The sequence below is a fragment of the Orcinus orca genome, chromosome 1, assembly GCF_937001465.1.
Source record: "Orcinus orca chromosome 1, mOrcOrc1.1, whole genome shotgun sequence".
NCBI lineage: Eukaryota > Metazoa > Chordata > Mammalia > Artiodactyla > Delphinidae > Orcinus > Orcinus orca.
Window position 1 is genome coordinate 62,129,730 of NC_064559.1, and position 20,838 is coordinate 62,150,567.

At 38.9% G+C, this 20,838-nt stretch overlaps 1 protein-coding gene across 4 annotated transcripts in view; it reads right to left on the reverse strand.

The window, feature by feature from the left end:
- The window catches only part of TIPRL (TOR signaling pathway regulator), a 36,246-nt gene extending 15,827 nt beyond the window's left edge, over positions 1-20,419 (reverse strand). Inside the window, exons 1-4 of one of the 4 annotated variants that reach the window (XR_004483263.2) lie at positions 20,069-20,311; positions 13,860-14,039; positions 13,076-13,175; positions 5,757-5,888 (exon numbers count right to left, since the gene is read on the reverse strand). Coding sequence is in view for 3 of the 4 variants with exons in the window: in XM_004269727.4 (XP_004269775.1) it covers positions 5,757-5,888; positions 13,076-13,175; positions 13,860-14,039; positions 20,069-20,172 (516 nt within the window). In the remaining variant the exon portion in view is untranslated. The other 3 variants (XM_004269727.4, XM_033428033.2, XM_033428034.2) reach the window with 3 other exon arrangements.
- Between the last annotated feature and the right edge of the window lie 419 nt (positions 20,420-20,838).

Genomic DNA, 20,838 nt, shown 5'->3' on the forward strand with positions numbered 1-20,838 from the left:
CAGTCCCGATTGTGTTATCTGAGTCACTGACTGATACCTGGCATATCTGTCAGCCTACACTTGTAGCTGTCACATTCACAGTGATTTAGTATGCAAATATAAGTATCTGACTACTTATACAGTCATACTATGCATTTACATATTGAAATTCCTATCATTTTACTCTAAATCAATTTTTAAATTTCCCTTTTATCTTATAATTAGAACATTATGTTGATTTATTAGAAAGAAGGTGGCTTATATTATCTATGAATTTCTTTCAGGATAGTAAAAGGTAGAGGGTGCTTAAAGTATTTGGTTAAAAAAAAAAATGGAGCAATGGGTCCGATAAGGTTGAGAACAACCAACTTAGAGCAAGTTTCTGAACCACCCAAACTCTTCTCTTTCACCTACAAAGATAAGGGATGTAAAGAAACAATCTCTTGGGCCCTGTGTCTGTAAAATATGACAATTCTATGGGACTACACGTCCAATAAAAGCTACCTCTGTACAAGCATTGTAGAACTCTCTGTACACAGAGATGAAAGATATGTCACTGCCCAGTATACTTGGACTCTAAATAAAACATGGGAGCAGAAGGCAGACAATGTTCACTCTTGACTCTACTCAGCATGGAATTAACCACTAGCTGTTAAAGCCATTACAGAACATCACAGTGCTGCCAGTATTTGGTAGATAGGAAATTAATTTTCTTTGAAAGTTAAAAACTAACATTAGCACAAAAAGAGCTTCTCTTTAAATCTCTGTTAGAGCACAGCCCTACAAGCTGTAAGCCCTAACAAGGAAGTAGGTTAAGACACAAAATCCTAACCTAAAAACAAACATTGCTGAGAGAAGCTAATTTAGAAATACAAAAGAAAATTAATTTCTGAAACAAATATCTCCTAATTAGATATAGGTAATGCCACTCACACAAAGTTATCAAAACTCATAATAAACTCAATGAACCAAATCCAAAATATCCCAGGCCTCATGGTGCACAGAGCTCTAAATCCACTCTTTCTCACTAGGGAACTGTACCACAAAGAAATTATGATTATTTTTTAATAAAAGTTGTCTGGGTTGAAATTTGAAGGTGGAAAACACACTTTAAAACCTGAAACAGTTAAATAAATTAAGAGAATCTAAAAGGCTCAATCCAACAATATCAAGAATCTAAAGTACGTTATTTTGTTTATTTAAGCATCTTCCACATTTCAACAGCATTTCTTTTCAGAGTGTTTTATAGTTATTATGGAAACTGGAAAAACAAACATTCGTAATCAACTACTTTGCAGTTCTAATAACTTTTTAGCCGTCCTCCGGCCAAGGTTAAAACACCAAATAAAAGCAATGTATGTATTCTTTGTCCTATAGTGTTAAAAAAACAACTAAATCTCTAATGTGCCTAGGAATTCCGATAAAACTCCAGGTTTAGGAATCACTGGCATAGAGGCTGACTGAACTGCATCCTGTTCTCCCTTCCTCCTATCACTGTGGAAGAAGCATCTCTCTCTCTTAAGGCTAGTCCTTCTACTGATGATCTAGATCCTAGAAGATTATGAACAAAGGCAGAGAGACAATCGTATCCATTGTATGACTGATGTAGGGCAAGTTACTTAATATTTCTGAAAATAAGAATAAGTATTCACTGCATAGAATTTTCAGGAGGATTAAATCAGATAATATAGATAATTATCTAGCATGGTATCTGTGAGATAATAGAGAATCATACACTGGTCTCTACCCCTGGTTTCTGAAATAGGACTTCTGAAACCCTTATAAATCCGTAACCGATAAGAGCACTAGAAGCAAGCAGCTTTTGTTCCAATGAGGTGACTCTGGGTGGGCTCCTGGATGGGAGCTGGTACCCAGAAAGGCCAAGCCATGATTATAAGCTTGGAATTTCCAGGCCCACCTCCACTCTCCAGAGAAGGGAGAGGGGCTAGAAATGGAATTACTAATTGATCATGCCTATGTGAAGAAGCCTCCATAAAATCCCAGTGGCGTGCGATTCAAAGAGCTTCCAGGCTGGTGAACACATATTGGAAGGACAATGCACCTCTACTCCACAGGGACAGATGCTCCTAGGCTTAGGACCTTCCCAGACTTCACCCTATGTATCTCTTCATCCGTATTCTTTAACACAGCCGTCCCCAACCTTTTGGCACCAGGGACCAGTTTCGTCGAAGACAATTTTTCCACGGACCGGTGCGGGGGGGATGGTTTTGGGATGATTCAAGTGCATTACATTTATAATGCACTTTATTTCTATTATCATTACATTGTAATATATGATGAAATAATTATACAACTCACCATAATGCAGAATCAGTGGGAGCCCTGAGCTTGTTCTCACTTGCCACTCACTGATAGGGTTTTGATATGAGCCTGCAAACAATTGATTTATTATGGTCTCTGGGCAGTCAGACCTCTCTGCTAATGATAATCTGTATTTGCAGTCACTCCCCAGCGCTAGCATCACTGCCTCAGCTCCACCTCAGATCATAAGGCATTAGATTCTCATAAGCAGCGTGCAACCTAGATCCCTTGCGTGCGCAGTTCACAGTAGGGTTCGCGCTCCTATGAGAATCTAATGCCATCGCTGATCTGACAGGAGGCGGAGCTCAGGTGGTAATGTGAGCAATGGGGAGTGGCTGTAAATACAGATGAAGCTTCTCTCACTCACCCGCCCCTCACCTCCTGCCGTGCAGCCCGGATGGGGACCCCTGCTTTAATATTTTCTTTAATAAACTGGTAAACGTAAGTGTTTCCCTGAGTTCTATGATCTGTTCTAGCAAATAATCAAATCCAAAAGGAGAATGTCATGGGAATCTCCACTTTGTAGCCAAGTCCAACAGAGATTGTGGGTAACCTGGGACCTACTACCTGCTATTGGCATCTGGAGGGAGGGCAGTCTCATGGGACTGAGTGGGACCTGACGTTATTTCCACGTAGATAATGTCAGAACTGGATTAAATTGTAGGACATCCAACTGGTGTCACAGAATTGCTTGGTGCTGGGAAAAAACTCACACATCTGGTGTCAGAAGTGTTGTGAGTGGGATAGTAGTGTGAGAGTAAAGGAGAAACACAGGAGAAGACTGGAGTTTTTCCAATCAGTCTCACATACAGCAAAGGCTCAAAGCCTTCCTCTTCCTCCCATACTCATCCTCAGAAACCTCACTCCAGCCATTTTCACCCCTTTCTCTACAAGTGAGTCCTTCCTGTACCTAAACATGCTAAAGTCTTCCCCATATTTAAAAACACAAACACACACATTCCTCTGTCAACCTCATGTTCTCTCTTAGCTATATCTATTTCCCCTCCTATATCAGTAAGCTTTAGGAAAGTTTGGTCTTTAACTACACTTTGTCTCCACCTCCACATCTTTTATTTACCCCCTAAGTATGTAACTTACCTTCATCTTGCCACAGTGAAGAACAATATCCTAATTGCTAAAACCAATAAACAAATGTTTTAGTCTAGCAGACCCCATCCCATTCTAAGCTTATTAAGATCTCTTTTCAGCATACTGACCTCCATGCCAACCTTGAGAAGTTCTACTCCCTTCGATTCCCAGGCACCACATTCCTGGTTTCTCACCTACATCCATATTTACCAGCCTAATCTTTGCTTCTATAGGAAAGAACTTCATTTGTCCATACCCTATTGCCTCTAAGCCAGAAATTATGGCATTTATTTTATTTACAGCAATATCTGTTACATTCTGAGAAAGAAACCAACCCAGAAAGGAAGTTCACTATTCTAATGAAATCCTTCCAGGCATTCTTAAAATGGAACCTTATCACATACTTTTTAAGAGTTACACTAGGTAAGAAGAAAGCATTTTAAGATGATGTTACGCTTCAGCTTGAGACTTACTATTTACTCTGATACACACATAATACATTTATGCCCATACCCTCTCCAACTCCTTCAGCTGCAAAAAACAAGTGCTCCCTACATACCTACCCACTTGTATACACTGTAGACTATCTACCCACTCGGATACAAATGCACATCCAGATATGCAAACTCATAATGAACATTCAACATAGTCAATTCCGTAGGTAGGTAGACAAGTGGAAAGGTACATGACTGGATGAGCTGGAGAATGAACAAATCTAAATGACAAGAGATAAACTGGGGGAAAACTATAGGTGAACAAGGAACAATCATCTAATGCTAGAATAATGATATATGTTAGATGGTACAAAGAAAACTTTGTCACTAATTAGTGTCACAACCTTAGATAAACTAACTTTTTGGGCCTCATCTACAGAGGCTAGACTAAATGATTCTCTAAAAATTCATTACAATTCCAAAATCCTATGATTCTACAGAAAAACTCAGCTTAAAACACACTTATTGCTGCTTTTGACTTATTGTTTTCATTCTTTATTATTATTTAAATCACAGTATCCATAATCATGCTCCAAGAACGATGTTTGATGCTGGGGTCCTTGTCTTTGGCAGTCGTTATGATAAGTGCTATAATAGAGGGGTTAAAAAAAAAAGTAAAAAGGGCTTCCCTGGTGGCGCAGTGGTCGAGAGTGCGCCTGCCGATGCAGGGGACACGGGATCGTGCCCCGGTCCGGGAAGATCCCACATGCCGCGGAGCGGCTGGGCCCCTTAGCCATGGCCGCTGAGCCTGCGCATCCGGAGCCTGTGCTCCGCAACGGGAGAGGCCACAACAGTGAGAGGTACCGCGTACCGCGTACCATATAGGAGTATGGTAAAGGGATATTTGACTCTGCCTAGGGGAGCTGTGGAAGGCCTTACAGAGGAGGTGATATTTTAGCTGGATCTTAAGGATAAGGCATTTAATAAAAAGTTTCAGTTGAAGTTTCTCTGGAAAGTGTTAGAAACCCAATTATAACCTAATAGTAAACAAATAGGGGGTCTATTTATTATTCTTTTTTAGCATGCTCCACCAATAACACTGTTAATGGAAGTAGTCTGTCCTCCACTGGTAGAAAAGAATACAAAAAAAAAAAAAAGAGGGAATTAACACTTGTCATTTCTGTTTTCCACTTCCATGCTGGAGACTAAAGTGTATTTTAACAGGGCACTGAAATTCTGACGCATGGGTGACTTTTTAAAATGACATCCAGGGGCTTCCCTGGTGGCTAGGAATGCATCTGCCAATGCAGGGGACACGGGTTCGAGCCCTGGCCCAACAAGATCCCACCTGCCACGGAGCAACTAAGCCCGTGCACCACAACTACTGAAGCCCGCGCACCTAGAGCCCGTTCTCCGCAACAAGAGAAGCCAACGCAATGAGAAGCCCACGCACCGCAACGAAGAGTAGCCCCTGCTCAATGCAACTACAGAAAGCCTGCGTTCAGCAACAAAGACCCAATACAGCCAAAGATAAAAAAATAAAATAAAATAATTTTAAAAATAAATAAATAAAATGACACCCACTGTGCTGTCTGAAGATCCCTTCAATTATCATTTTTAATTCAGAAATGTGAAAATTGAGTCACAGTTTTCATTTAAATTAAATAATAAACAAACAGCAAAGTAGCCAGACAGGTCTACAAAAAAATGATTTGCTAAAGTCTTAACAATATAAAAAATATACAGAATACAATATATAAAATATGTAAGATTTCGTGAATTTTATGATGGATATTAACAAGATGTATTCTAGACCCAAGTGAAACTTTGCATGACATCACGTTAAGATGGTATGATCTCAAGTTAGTCTTGTATTTCTGACCAATGGTAAAAATGGAAGAAGTTAATTTTAAACACATTCACAATACTCACAATTTTCACACTCAGGCTTGAAACTCCATGATCATGAAGTTCATCCTCAAACAGGAGAACTTCTTCAAAAAACTTAATCTGTTCCCTGGCTTTCAATTTCTCTGTATCTATATGATCTGTTGTGGGTACAACCTAAAAGAAAAAATATAAGAAGGGGCACATAAAAAAAAAAAATTTAGACAGCTTTCCTACCAGTATTTTCTGCATAGCCAGAACACCCGGTTCTAAATTTGGGTGTTATCAGTGGACACGAAAAATGAGATATATGCCTTGTCCCTGAAAAACCTAAGATGTCTGATATTATAGCTTCACAACACAAAGAGTCAAAATTCATCGTCTTTCATATGAAAATCATTAAACAGAACACATTAAAATCAAGTGCTCTATTGTGACTATGAGAAAATTAACCATCTGAAAATTAGTCAATGTGATGAACTACTACTATCATAGAAGTTCAAAGCAGTTTTGTGCCATAAAAGTCTACTTTTACGACATTTATTTGGAACTTAAAAAAATTTTTTCCCATTAGAATGATTGTATATATTTTAGATCCCCAAATCTACAAACAAAGGTGTTTTAAATTCTGAGGTAAATAAGAACTTTCAGAGAAATTCTAAGGGAAATTCGTAGCATTCCAAAGGGCTGTAGAGGATACCAGCTATTCTTTCCAAAGTATTATTTTGTATCCCCCGGACACAAACATACATAACCCAACAAAAGCACCAACAATCTCAAGGCAGGTCACGTCAGTAGCTCACTAAATCCAAGTGTCTCCTAATAGTAACACGAAAGTATGATTTGTGATACCATTCTTTACTACATTCAATTTCACTACAAAATGTTCAGCTTTTCAATTCTTTGACATAGTTGTATCATAAATAAACACAACAATGCTTGTCAAACCATAAGAATTCAGTAAATGGTAGCTATTATTTTACTTTACTTAGCAGCTATGACTAGGTCATTTGTTTGACTCATGCATAGAATTAAGAAATGAAGAGTAGTTTCAGAAAACTGGACAAAAATTAGAAAAATATGATAAGGATGTCCAAGAGATTACATAGATTTTGTGGGAAAATGATCTTAGGGAGTATTAAGTGATGCAGAGGGGGAAAAGGTTGCTATGAAAGAAACTAGCAGTTTGTATGTGATTCCCAAGAGGTGAAAAAAATGTCCATAGTTCTTCCATGTTTACCTACAGATAACATTTTAGCCCTCTGCAATTTTATTCCAACATGAGACCACACGTGAAGGTGAAATTCAGAGTGGGGAAGGAACGTGAGGGATAGGGGTAGGGCAGCATATATAATCAGTCCCTTGCATCACTTGCATGTCTGTGATCTATTTAAGACCAATGCTGGTGCCTCTAGGATTCCCTAAGAGCATAAAACTTTAGTTACTATTAAATAAACACAACTTCTAAATTCCTTACTTTTTAATTAGTTTTAGTTCAAAGGAACACATTTGAAAATCCTCCTTATAGATACATCTGACTTCCAAAAAATTAATCATTACATGAATTTTCTCATTAGTAAATGGCTACTTCACTAATATTTCATATATGCCTTCAGTAAGTGATTGGTGAACATGAATCCATCAGTTTTGCCAGTTACTTATTCTTATAAAATGTTTGAAAGAGAAAGACAAAAAATAATTAGATAACACATGGATTAGGGAAATTCAATATATTTATCTATATACTATCTTCTTCATTCATAAGGACAAATATGTTTAAAACTTTGTATTTCTCTGCCTTTTCTCTTCCTCAACTCCACTTATCTCCTCCCTGAACTCAAGCATCTGAAAAGAAAAGGTAAAACAGCTACACTTAAGACATATGGAACATTTTTGGCTTCTGGTATTGTCAAAATAAGTAACCTGGACAAACCCTCTTGCTGAAGACAATTTAAAAAGCTGGATGAAAAAACAAAAACTTCTTAAAAGCATTATACGGTCAAGGCACTAAAGAATGACTGGACTGATATCTGGAAGAGGACTGGAGCCCAGAAAAGTGAAACTGAGCCTACGGTTTTCCAGCTTTGGCCTTGAGGCATCAGCAATGACTGGACAGAGGAGAGGCTGAGCTCTGCTGGCGCCATAATTGCTCAGTATTCACTAAGGGCAGAAGCCTTGGAGAATTCCTTGCCTTGCTCCCAATTTTGGGATAACATCTCAAAGTGCTATGCTGACTGCAGAGCTTCTTATATTACACGCCCAGTAAACCTCAAACTCTGGCCCCATACCAGAGGTTAGCAAACTAAGACTTCCAGACCAATGTGGGCTGCCACCTATTTTTGTATGAACTGCAAGCTGAGAATCCTTTTTACATTTTTGAAATGACTGGGGGAAATTTTTTCTTAAGAATATTCCATGTCACATAAAAATTATATGAAATTCAAATTTCCATGTCCATAAATAAAATTTTACTGAGAAACAGCTATACCCATCGTTTGCATATTGTCTATGTCTGCTTTCGACTACAGCAGCACAGCTGAGTAACTGCAACATAAACTCTATGGTGCTCAAAGCCTGCAATACTTACTATCTGGTCCTTTACAGAAACCGTTTGCAAACCTATGCCCTTGACTATGAATGCCGTCAGTTGCCCACCAGAAATAAACAAAAATCCTCTGTGGAGGAAAAACAGGATTCAAAGAAAAATAAGAAAGCATATTAGGAGTCTAGACACCATAAATCGGAACCAACAGAAATAACAAGACAATAAAAGACACTGGGGACTCTAGATGTTGAAAATATGAGGCCCAAACTGTAAAACAACAATGCACACTAGTTTCAAGGAAATAAAAGCTAAGGTTGAAAATTTCAAAAGATACTAGGAAATATTTTTTTAAAAGAACTATGATCGGGAAGGGTCCTGCTTGGGGGTGCTCACAATGTTCTATTTCTTTTCCTGGGTGGTTGCATTTTACAATTCATTAAACTCTACCTTCATGTTTTATGGACTTTTGTAAGTTATTCCACAATCTTTAAAAAGCTTAAAAAACATACGGAGCACTACAAATATTCTTGATACATTACAAGAAAAATAAGTCCTGGTCACATCTTTCAAGTGGAACCTCCCTCACATCAGATGGAGGCTTATAATAAGGAAATTACTTGACATAAATATTTTTAAATTTATCATACAGTTAATTAACAGCAAATGCTAAGAACCCTATGTTAAATTCCCTTTTTAAAAACTGCTGAAAGTAGTATGTGTGTGTGTGTGTGTGTGTGTGTGTGTGTGTGTGTGTGTGTATACATCCCATTAGGAAAATACAGTGAAACTGCTATGTTTTACAATGATTTTTCTTTTTTTAAAAAATGGAGACATAACTCCCATACTATACAATTTACCCTTTTAAAGTGTACAATTCAGTGGGTTTTAGTATATTCACAAGACTGTGCAGTCACCACTATTATCTAATCCAGAACATATCATCACCCCAAAAAGAACCTGCCATACCCATTAGCAGTCACTCTCCATTCCTCATGTCCCCCAGCCCCTGGAAGCCAATACTCTAATTTCTGTTTCTATAGATTTGTTTGTTCAGCAAATCATTCTGGAATCATATACATGTACCCTTGTGTCTGGCTTCTTTCACTTAGCATACTGTTTCCAAGGTTGTAGCATGTATCAGTGTTTCCTTTCCCTTTTCAGGACTAAATAATATTCCACTGTCTAGATATACCAGTTCTGTTTATCCACTGATGAACATCTGGGTGGTTTTCACATTTTAGCTATTATGAGTAATGCAGCTATGCATATTCATGTACAGGTTTTTATGTGGATATATAGTTTTCAATTCTCTTGAGTGTACACTTAGGAGTGGAATTGCTGGGTTACATGGCAATCATGTTTAACTTTTTTTCTAATTGCTGGCCAAAAAAAAAAAAAAAGCATAACAAGAAATCCACCATCTTAACCATATTTAAGTGTACAGTTCAGTAGTGTAAATTATATTCACATTGTTGTAAGATGGATCTCTAAAACTTTTCATCTTGCAAAACTAAAACAGTATCAGAATTGTTAACCCATACCTCTGAGGAAAACAACTATCAACAAGCATACAGTACTCATATGCAGTTCTTTTTGCCTTTTGTCTTATAGACTCCATTCATTTCCAATGTTTATGTCAGCACATTCCTGCCCTAAAGTTACTTTTAAAAGCTCAAGATATTAAAGATGATATACAAATGGCCAACAAGCATAGTGATGTTCAACATCACTAGCCATTAGGGAAATGCAAATCAAAACCTCTCATACACTGCTGGTGGGAATGTAAAATGGCACAGCTGCTATGGAAAACAGTACAGGGGTTCCTCCAAAAATTAAAAAAAAAATTACCATATGATCCAGCAATTCCACTTCTGGGTATATACCCCCCAAAAAAATGAAAGCAGAATTTTGAAGAGATATTTGCACACCTATGTTCACAGCAGCACTATTCACAATAGCCAAGAGGTAGAAGCAACCCAAATGCTCACTGACAAATGAATGGAAAAACAAAATGTGGTATATACATACAATGGAATATTACTCAGCCCTAAAAAGGATGGGAAGTCTGACACATGCCACAACATGGATAAACCCTGAGGACATTATGCTAAGTGATATAAGCCAGTCACAAAAAGACAAATAATGTATGATTCCACTTATATGAGGCATCTAGAATAGTCAAATTCACAGAAACAGAAAGTAGAAAGGTGACTGCCAGGTGCTGGGAGAAGGAAGAAATGGGGAGTTGCTGTTCAATAAGTATAGAGTTTCAGTTTTTCAAGATGAAGAAGTTCTGGAGATTAGTTGCACAACAACATGAATATACTTAACAGTATTTAATACACTTAGAAATAACTACAATAGTAGATTTTATGTTACATATTTTTTTACCACAATGAAAAGAAAAGGAAAAAAGAAAGCTCAAGATACTGAATCACACTATCTTGGGCAAATGTTCCAATGTGCTTAAAAAAAAAAAAGCTTTTTAAAATGCATGAACACTAAGCATGTTTTAGTCCTAAAAAGCAGTATCAATAGAAGAGGCAGTCTTCTACTTATATTTTCGTGCATATTCAATTTATTTATTTAATAAGAAAACAGCCAAACGTTGATAGGTTACTATAGGCCAGGTACATATTAGGCATTTGACCTGTGTTCTCATAACATTCTCATACCACAATCTGAGAGAAGTGCCTATGGTAGCCCAGACAACAAATGACAAGGCTGGATATGAATCCAGCCAGGTCAGTACAACTCTGTGACTGGCTCTCTCCTCTTACACCATGCTACAACTCAGAGTAATAGGTTTAACAACCTAAAGAGTGAGAAATCATTAAACACACATACACACACGCGCGCGCGCGCACACACACACACACACACACACACACACACCCCAACAGGCCCCAGCAACTAAAAACCAACAATTTAAAGGCAAAGGAAAGGCTTCATTCTAATGCCTCATTCTCTGATATTCTTACTGTACACATAAAATACCTTCTCCCACACAGGCAAACACTTCCTATACATACCAGGGCTTCTGAATAGTGTTTTAAGGAAGAGCTGAAGGATTAAATAATTTAAAATCTCAAATAATATTACAGGTCAAAAAATCCTTAGGTATTAAAACAAAGTTAAAAGTAAAAAATGTTCCTATGAAAGTGATCTCCCACATATAACAAATGTGCTTAACAAGAAGCTCTAACATCGGTGTTATGTTACTAAGAGACACATACTTTAAGATCTTGAACCCATTTCTTCATCTACAAAATAAGGATAAAAATGCCTATCCTACAAGACTATTTTGAGAATTAAGCAACAAAGTCCTAACAATTTTACCTGGAAAATAGTCACTCTATTTTTTAAGGAACACATTCATCAACTCTGTTTAGACCATAAAGCAAGGGTAAATACTATTTAGACAATATAGCTACTTTTACTCTTGGTATTTCAATAATATTAACTTAGTTGCCTTGACATTTGAGATATGATGTTATCATAATAATAGCAGCTGCCATTTATTAACATCTTATTGTGTTAACAGACACTGTGCCATAAACACTTAATACATGTTATCTTATTTACTACCTCACAACTGATATTATCCCTAGTTTACCAAAGTGAGAACTAAGGCTTAGCAAAGATTAAATTGCTTTTCCAAGCTGTTAAGTGATGGTGCTGGGATTTGAACTCAGGTTTGCCAAAGCCTGAGCTCCTTACCACTAGTGAGTGTTTGATCACATTGACATTTGTCAGCAACACCTTAGAACAAATTACATGACAGGCTGACGTGCCAATAAAGGGTACTGAGCACATGTCTTTCACCTCCTACTACTCTCTCACTCCCTGTCTCTACTGCCGTGGATCTTGCTCCTTGATCACAGCTAATGCTACTTCATAGCCTCCAGGAGGCTTTTGTAAGTCAGCCCACAAAGTAAGTCATCATCATTATTGCATTGGGTTAAAACAAGCTCTCGTTTCCTCACTCCTTGAAATGAAATATCAAAAGGCCTACACACTTTGCAAAGTTTTTCAATCAGGAGTGAAAAGAGAGAATATTAATCTATGAAGTATTAATGGACTAGAAAAACCTTCCTCCCCCATTAGACTGTAATGGAAGGATTTTTTTGTCTGTTCCCTGCAGTATCCATGGCTCTATGTAGCTAAGCTCCCAATATGAGGCCTACCAATTCCACCGTCCTGGTGTCATTTACCACGAAGTGAATCTCTTCCTGAGCAGGGCTTACACAGATGCAACTTAACATTAATATAGAGATTTAGAATTCATTGGGAATTTTCCCTTAGATTTATCTTATATCTGCTGTGAGGTAGATATTTCTGTTTATCCAATTTACTGATAAAACAAAACCAGTCAGATTAAATAACTTGCCTGAAGTCACACCAGGTTCACACATAGTGTAGGCAAAACAATAATCCAAGCTGTCTGACCAAAATTTCTATCTGCCCACATATCTGTTCATCTGTAAAACCGTAAGCTACTAGCTAGCAGGTTCTGTCTATATCACCTAATACATTACACCAAGAACAGACACATTTTAATGCTTCTTGATAGCGATAATGATAACATTAAGGCAGTCTGCCATTGCTACCAACCACATTTTTAGCAAAAATTGTTCCCCTATGGCTTTCTTTTATTTTGTGCTGATAATCAACAAGCAAAATCCCTTTACATTAGGTTCTGAAGCCTCGCACAATAGAAAGTAAAGTAGCAGCATAAAATAACTCATTACTAGAAAGTTCTAACACTGAAACTGTCCAAGGCAATCAATGACTCATAAAAGCAAAAAATAAGTTTTACCTTTAGCTTAAGTGATTCTCCAAGTAACGTTCCCTTATAATCTGTTGTATAGGTCCAGTCATACGGCTTAATAACCTCCTTAGAGTGCTCACCCTCCGTCCTCAAACACCAAAATGAGAAGGGTCAGTCAGTGATGTAGAATATAGATCATGTGTCTTCATTTATCACACCCAATTACATTCTACAGATAATATAAAATATCCTACTAAATACATATACTTGTCATAATTCACTAACACAAGATCTGTCTTAGTTTTTCTGCACATTTATTGTTATTTAACTTGTCATGTACTGATAATGTAGTCTCTCCAATTAATCTGTACACCGCCTGAGGACATGGTTTAAAGGCTTATACTTTTTTCAAAGAACCTAGTACATAATAGGCACAAAGTAAATAACTGCTGATTTGATTATGAAAGAAAATACATTTTTCTTAATTTCAGTGCTCCTCAAATTTTCAACGCAAATCATAAGTAAACACTGTTCTTCAAAACTAGGAACATTAAAGTACACAGTGTAATGCCTCTTCACTAAAGAACACTGAAAGCTCAAAAAAGTAAACCCTACATAGCTCAGCTCAATTGTAATTCAATTTAATTCAAGAAGTGTTCAAGAGCAGGGTAATTAATCTCCATTTTATGGATGAGAAAAATGAACTCTAGAATGATTCAACTATCAGATTTAATAATAGTACTAGCCATTCTAATAAAATACACATATCACAACTGAATATTTTTTCAACTCTTTTCTGTTTTGTTTAACCCATAACTACCCAGATTCTCACCTGCTTTCCTGCCACTCTTCAGCGCAGGCTACTTTAAGCATTCCTTGGTAGTTGTTCACACATCTTAATGCATCTGTAGCATTGAACTCAATCCCAAAGCCAGAGCCATGCTGGATTCTTAAAACGTTGTCTCCAAACATCATTTCAGGGAGAGATGGCATATGCAATTCATCAGCTAACCTATGTATAACCAAAAGTCAGCAGGATTATTTTATATCACTGTTGGCACTTTTGCTTCCTTCTGATCCCCACAGAATACCTTCTACTCCTAAATGAGTTAAATAATACATGATTTAATAAAATAATATATTTGTAAAGTCTATAAGGGGTTTCATCATCCATTCTCTCTGTGTATATCTTTTTGGCACTGTATTAGGTAGTGGGCTAAATTAGACAGATAATAAATATACAAATAAATACACAATATGATGTCAGCTAGTAACAAGTGATATACAAAAATTAAAGCAAGGTGATGGGGGAGGCACTGTTTTAGGTAGGATGATCAGAGATCACATCTGAGACACTTGAATTTGCGCCTCAAAACTACCCTGTGGGGCTTCCCTGGTGGCGCAGTGGCTGAGAGTCCGCCTGCCGATGCAGGGGACGCGGGTTCATGTCCCGGTCCGCGAGGATCCCACATGCCGCGGAGCGGCTGCGCCCGTGAGCCATGGCCACTGAGCCTGCGTGTCCAGAGCCTGTAGCTCCGCAACGGGAGAGGCCACAACAGTGAGAGCCCCGCGTACCGCAAAAAAACAAAACAAAACAAACAAAAAAAACTACCCTGTGAGCTAAGAAAGGCTCAGAGAGTTTAAGCAGCTAACTCAAATCACAGAGCCAGTTAAGTGGTAACACCAGGCCTATTTCCACTATATAAGACTGCTTTTAAAGACCTGGACCTCATCTAGCTAGCCTCATTACATAAGAAAGTTATATTAGACATACTATAAGACCAGGATCACAAATTATGAACCCACAGATGTGTTTTGATTAGCCTACACAATATATTTTTTAATATTTGAAATAACTGGCAAAATTATTGAGGTGGCAATAAAAATTGAGAGATTTTTGAGAAATCTGGACTTCTAGTTTCTCTTAAAAAAAAAAACACTTGGCAACATTGGACCTGTATTTCCACGTGACACCAACTGGCTGGAGCTGAGTGGAGGTTGCCCCCTTCAAGTGGGGCATAGGCTCTCTGGTTCACCAGTCTCCTTGGCCCTTTAAAAGCTGAGTCTGTGACCCCTGTTATAAAGACTTTTAAGTGGCTACTCGTTACTTCTGAAAAAAGTAGGTCAATGTATAGGTTACCATGCCTTATGACCCCAACCCCTGAGTGACAACCAGGACTGTCAATTTAGGGATGAAAGTTTTGCTTCTCAACCAAAGGCAATTATCTATGGGCTGGCAGGAACCCCTGAATTTTAGCCTGAGAACTCTGCCCGAAACACTCATGCTGAATTGAATAACGGCCAATTAAACTTACTCTGATCCCTCTTTTTATAAGTCTGAATGACAGTTAAATGAAGCACAGACTAAGAGACATGGCATGACACAGAACCATGAGGTAGAGAAGAGGGGAGAGTGAAATTTTTAAGTAATAGCAAGAGAAGCAGATAGAGCAAAGTAGAGACTGAGAAATAAGGGTGACAAGAAGATTAGAGACATCTATAGTTGGGGCCACAAGAACTGCTGTTCATTTTCTGAGCTAATTCCGTGTTTAGTTATTTCCTCATGTATTATTAAATTCTCATCACTTGAGGCAACACGGGGGTGGGCAGTGGACGGGAGTCTCTGTTCCTTACAACCTGAAAGCACAACTAACACAGAGGTTCCATGGAAGTGATTTTCTGGTTATCTTATGTACCAATTTTTTTCTGTTAATACTGATTTTGGAAAATTTTCATAATGTATTGTACACTTCTCTTTGTTTTTAAACAAAACATATAAAATGTTATTTTACCTTTTCTTGCTGACCAGAGATCATCATATTTTTTTTTTTTTTTTTTTTTTTTTAAGTGGTACGCGGGCCTCTCACTGTTGTGGCCTCTCCCGTTGTGGAGCACAGGCTCCGGACGCACAGGCTCAGCGGCCATGGCTCACGGGCCCAGCCGCTCCGCGGCATGTGGGATCTTCCTGGACCGGGGCACGAACCTGTGTCCCCTGCATCGGCAGGCGGACTCTCAACCACTGCGCCACCAGGGAAGCCCGAGATCATCATATTTAACAATCTTGTAAGACAATGTCCTCAAGTTCAATTGAGTGTGTATACCTCTAGCTACTCTAGAATGTAGGTATCTGCCCCTGAAGCAACCTCATCCCTTTTAATTTGGTTTCTTATCTATCAAAGGGTGGAAAATCAAACAATCATACTCCTTAAAATTGCATAATGAATAAAAAGAGAACATGAAAAATGCTAACAATTCATTTATTAGGGCAAAGTGACTATATGGAACTCTTTTCCTTCCTTACATTTCCAATATGGTTACAATTATAAAGTATGCAATAGAGTCAAAAGTGTAAATATGCTCTGAATGAAGTTCTAACGGATCCTGAACAAAGCACAGAATTTTAGTGCAAGTGTTATATGATAGCTACTTTAGCAGAACCGAAGGCTTTTTCTTTTTTAAGACTTCTGGATTTTTGAACAGCTACATAGTTATACTTGTTAGGTAAAGTAAAATAATGCTATATTAAAGAATATATTCTGACATAAAACTAACAAAGGATCTATGCATATCCCAAGACCACAATTACTCTCTTTCCAACTGCTTTAAATCTATTTCCAATCAGACACACCAATCAAGTCTTGTATATATATTAAAAACAAACAAGCAAAAAACCTTGCATAAACAAATTAAAATACTTAAGCCTTAAATGGAAAAAATATTGATTCTTATTATAAACATCTACTTCATTCCTGGATCATCAAAGCCCCACCACTTTCAAGAATAAAGACGGGTTCTAATTCCACCATGACTGCCCAGGAGAGGACTTAATGCACCACAGTCCCATGTTTCCATAAGCTTCCTATCTCTGGTGAACTTTTTGTTCTTACACAACAATTATATTAATTTTGGCTATGAAGAAAAGATAGCAATTAAAGATCCTGTTTCTTGTAGGAAAACACCTTCGCCAGTAAAATTCTCTACTTGTTGCAAGCTTTAAAAAAAAGCAAAAGCACCCACTGAGGGAAACAAGCACTTGCTCACTTGATTTTCAGAAGAACTGTATCAATTTACATTCCACCCTGAGGCAAAAATTAAGAAAAAAGTACCAAGAACTTAATCAAATTTATATTCTTTGACCCAAAATATCAGCTTTGGGAAATCTGTAATATAGAAATAATCCCCAATGTAGGAAAAAAAAATTATACACATTAATACTCATAATCATCTTATTTTTAATAGAAAATACTCTAATTATAAAGAAATAAATGGTTATGTAAACTATAGTATATCTATATGATGAAATATTATGGAACCATTAAAAATACTTAAAGGGAGAATATAATGGAGAAAAATGCTTATGATACAATAGTAAAGAAAAAACAGGCACACTGTATGTTTATTTTATCTCTGTGTTTATGTATATGTGCACATATCAGTGATCTAACCTTTTAAGTTGTCCATCTTTAGTATGATGTCTAATAACATTAATTTTTCATCATAAATTTAAGTGAAATTTATTCTTTTGCTATTAGGAAGTAGAAAATATTAAATACTAGAGAGATCAACACTCCCATGCAAATGTCCATAGACATATGAATGGATAGAGAAAACGTGGTTTAAAAAAAACAAAAAAATAAGAAAAGAAAATGTGTTTTACACATACAATGGAATACTATGCAGCCTTTAAAAAGAAGGAAATTCTGCAATTTGTGACAACATGGATGACACCTGAGGACATTATGCTAAGTAAAATAAACCAGTCAAGTAGTAAAGTTTTAACGACTTTACTGGATGATGCATACCAAACATGAACTAATATAAGATGTGATTCTCTGGATTTTTCCCAACGTATCTGGAAAAATCTGGTAGTCCTATGAAATATTCCAGTCATATATGTAAAAGAATCACTGCCACTAACTTACACTTCTTCAAATGTCCTAAATTCCGAGTATCTTAAACACAGGCCAAACACAGAGTATCTTAACCCCATTTCTAATGTCAAGCTTCACCATTAACAAATAGGTAGGACCATTTATAAGGCAAGGAAGACAGGAAGCCTCTATGGGATTAAGATGCCTAAATTCATTAAAGGAAGTTTCGTTAATCCAAAATTTCCCCTAATTCATTTATATAGCACCCAAGAGGTTTCTATACCCTAGGGCAAGGCATCACAGAAAAATTTAGGATGGGAGCAGATAAACCTTTCTTTTGTGAAAGAAAAAGGACTAAGTATACTCAGGCAGAGCTGTTTTAGAAATAATAAACAAGGAGATTAAAGATCTGCAATTTGATTCCCTTAGAACTCTCCATGCATCCAGCACCTCTTAGGGAGTCTGTAAGTAAATTATATGGGTAACCGCAATTTGAAGCTGACTGCTTTATATACCACAATTATATATATGGTGCAATACGTAACAGAGAAAGTTATATGGAGAGGAAAACTCAGAGAGTAACTCAGTCTGTGGTGGGATGAAGGGAATTTTTTCCCTTTCTTTTCTGTATTTTCTCAATTTTTCTTAGTGACTCTGCAAGAATGTTACTTTTTTTTTTTTTTTTCAATTAGGAAGCTAAACATCCTTTCATGACTCTCTTCTCTTCCCTGGTCACTTCCCTCTGCCTAAATCTTAAAATGTCAGTGCTCCCTAGGGTTCCATCTCATGACCTTTTCCTTTTCTTCTGGATAACTTCTAGATGATCTTAATTCACTCCCAAGGCTCCAGGTATCAACTATAAGCTGATGATTCCCAAACCTAAATCCATGGACAAGTCATCTTTTTTAAGCTCCAAAATAAACGCCTAAGACACCTCCACTTTATAACCCACACACAACACATATTTCAACAAAACTAAACTCATCCTCTATCCAACACCTGCCCCCAATCTGCTCCTCCTCCTGGGTTTCTCACCTTGTCCAATGGCAATGAAATCTTGCCAAGGGTATAGATTCCTCCTTCTTCCTTCCTCCTCCTATCAAGTGGCCATCAAATTCAGGCACTTAATCTTCTAAAACCTCTCCTCTCACCCCTTCTAACCGGTTTCCTTACCCAGTCCTGCAGCCCACCAATCTATCCTCCACATCACCTCCAGAGAAATCTTTCAGAGTGTACATCTGATAATGTCGATCCTTTGTATAAAATGGCACCCGGTAGTAGTCAGATAAAATTCGAAACTCCTGAGCCTGGCATAAAAGTTCTATCAGTGGTATCTCCACTGCCCAGGGCCCTACCTGCCTCTGGCTTCTCACTACAGTACTCCCCCTCTGATACCTCACACTCCAATCACACAGAAACAGTCCTTCATGGCTCCCACTCTCTCTGACCCACCGGCTTGCCACGTGCCCCCGGACCCCGCCCCATCCCCCGACTTTGTCAAGATTCAGTTCAGGCATCACAAACGCATCACAGCTGTCACTCTCCCTGGCCTTACACAGGCCCCCAAGCCCCACCCCATCCCACCGACTTTATCAAGATTCAGTTCAGGTATCCCAATTTCCCGGATGCCTTGTTCCCTTAAACAATCTCAAATAACCCTGCATATACACCTATATCAATTCACACTGTATTATAATCGTCTGTCTCTCTCACAAGACTGTAAATTCCTCGAGGCAGACGCTGTCTTTCATCTTCTGTAACTCACGTGCCTGGCACGGCCCCTGACATGCTAAAAACCAAGCATATATATCATCCCCGTTATCAACCCCTAAGAAAACAGGTCATATCCACCCAGAAAGAAATAGTCTAAAGGTGGCGCAGGCTGCGTCAGGTAGAGACCTACGGGAGGGGAAAGTCCACCGCAACAATCATGCTCTGCTCAAATCCAGGCGGAGTGACAATTTCACGAAGGCAGCGCCTGGCGGCCCGAACCGAAGGACAGGAGGTGGAGACAGGAATATTTCCTGGTGTTGTCAATTCAAAGGTTCCGTCCGGAGGGACCCGAGCCTCCGCCCCCCAGAGAAGGGCTGGGGCTCCGCCGAGCTCGCCCTGCCTCCCGCCCAGGCCCAGCTCCCCAGCTCGCGCCCGAATCCCAGCCCCGGAGCCTCACTTCTCCACATCCGCTGACTTCATGATGTGGGTCTTGGACGCCGTCAGCTTCCAGGGCCCAAAGGAGAAGTCCTGGTGGCTACTCTGGAAGCCGTGGATCATCATGGCCGCAGCGGGGCCCGCGTGGGCCACACGGAACAGGCTGGAGCAGCGGCGGCAGCGGCGGCGGCGGCGACCGACACCGGTCCCTCCGCCTCCCCCCGACCCAGCCCCCTCGGCTTCCGAGCCGTTACCATGCCCGGCCCCACCCCGCCCCCTGCCGGCCTACCCGGACGCAGGCCCTCCTTTCCGCCTTCTTCTCCGCCCCTCGGGTTTTGCTTCCGGGACCAGTTGCCAAGGTTGCGTGACCTACGTCTTACGTCACGACGCACCTGAAAAGAGGGGAAAAACTGCTGAGGAGCGAGGCTCTGGCAGCAGGGGGTGTGGTCAGGGACGCACCGCCCCCTGAACTCACTGGATGACGTCGTCTTGGGGCATTTCAAGGAAGGTCAGTGTTGGAAAAGGCGAATACAACGTAATGCTAGAAGACTTTGCAAAGCAGGGAATTACCTCTCGTGTTGGCGAATTGGTGTAGAGAGGAAATGCCCTACATTTTTCCGTTGAGGACAAAATTTTAAAGTCACTTAGAATTTAGGAGTTTCAGCATCAAGTGCTGCATGACAAGTGGACATCTAGCTACTATGGACTAAGACTCCTATCAAAAATTTCATCCTTCAAGGCTTCCCTGGTGGCGCAGTGGTTGAGAGTCCGCCTGCCGATGCAGGGGACACG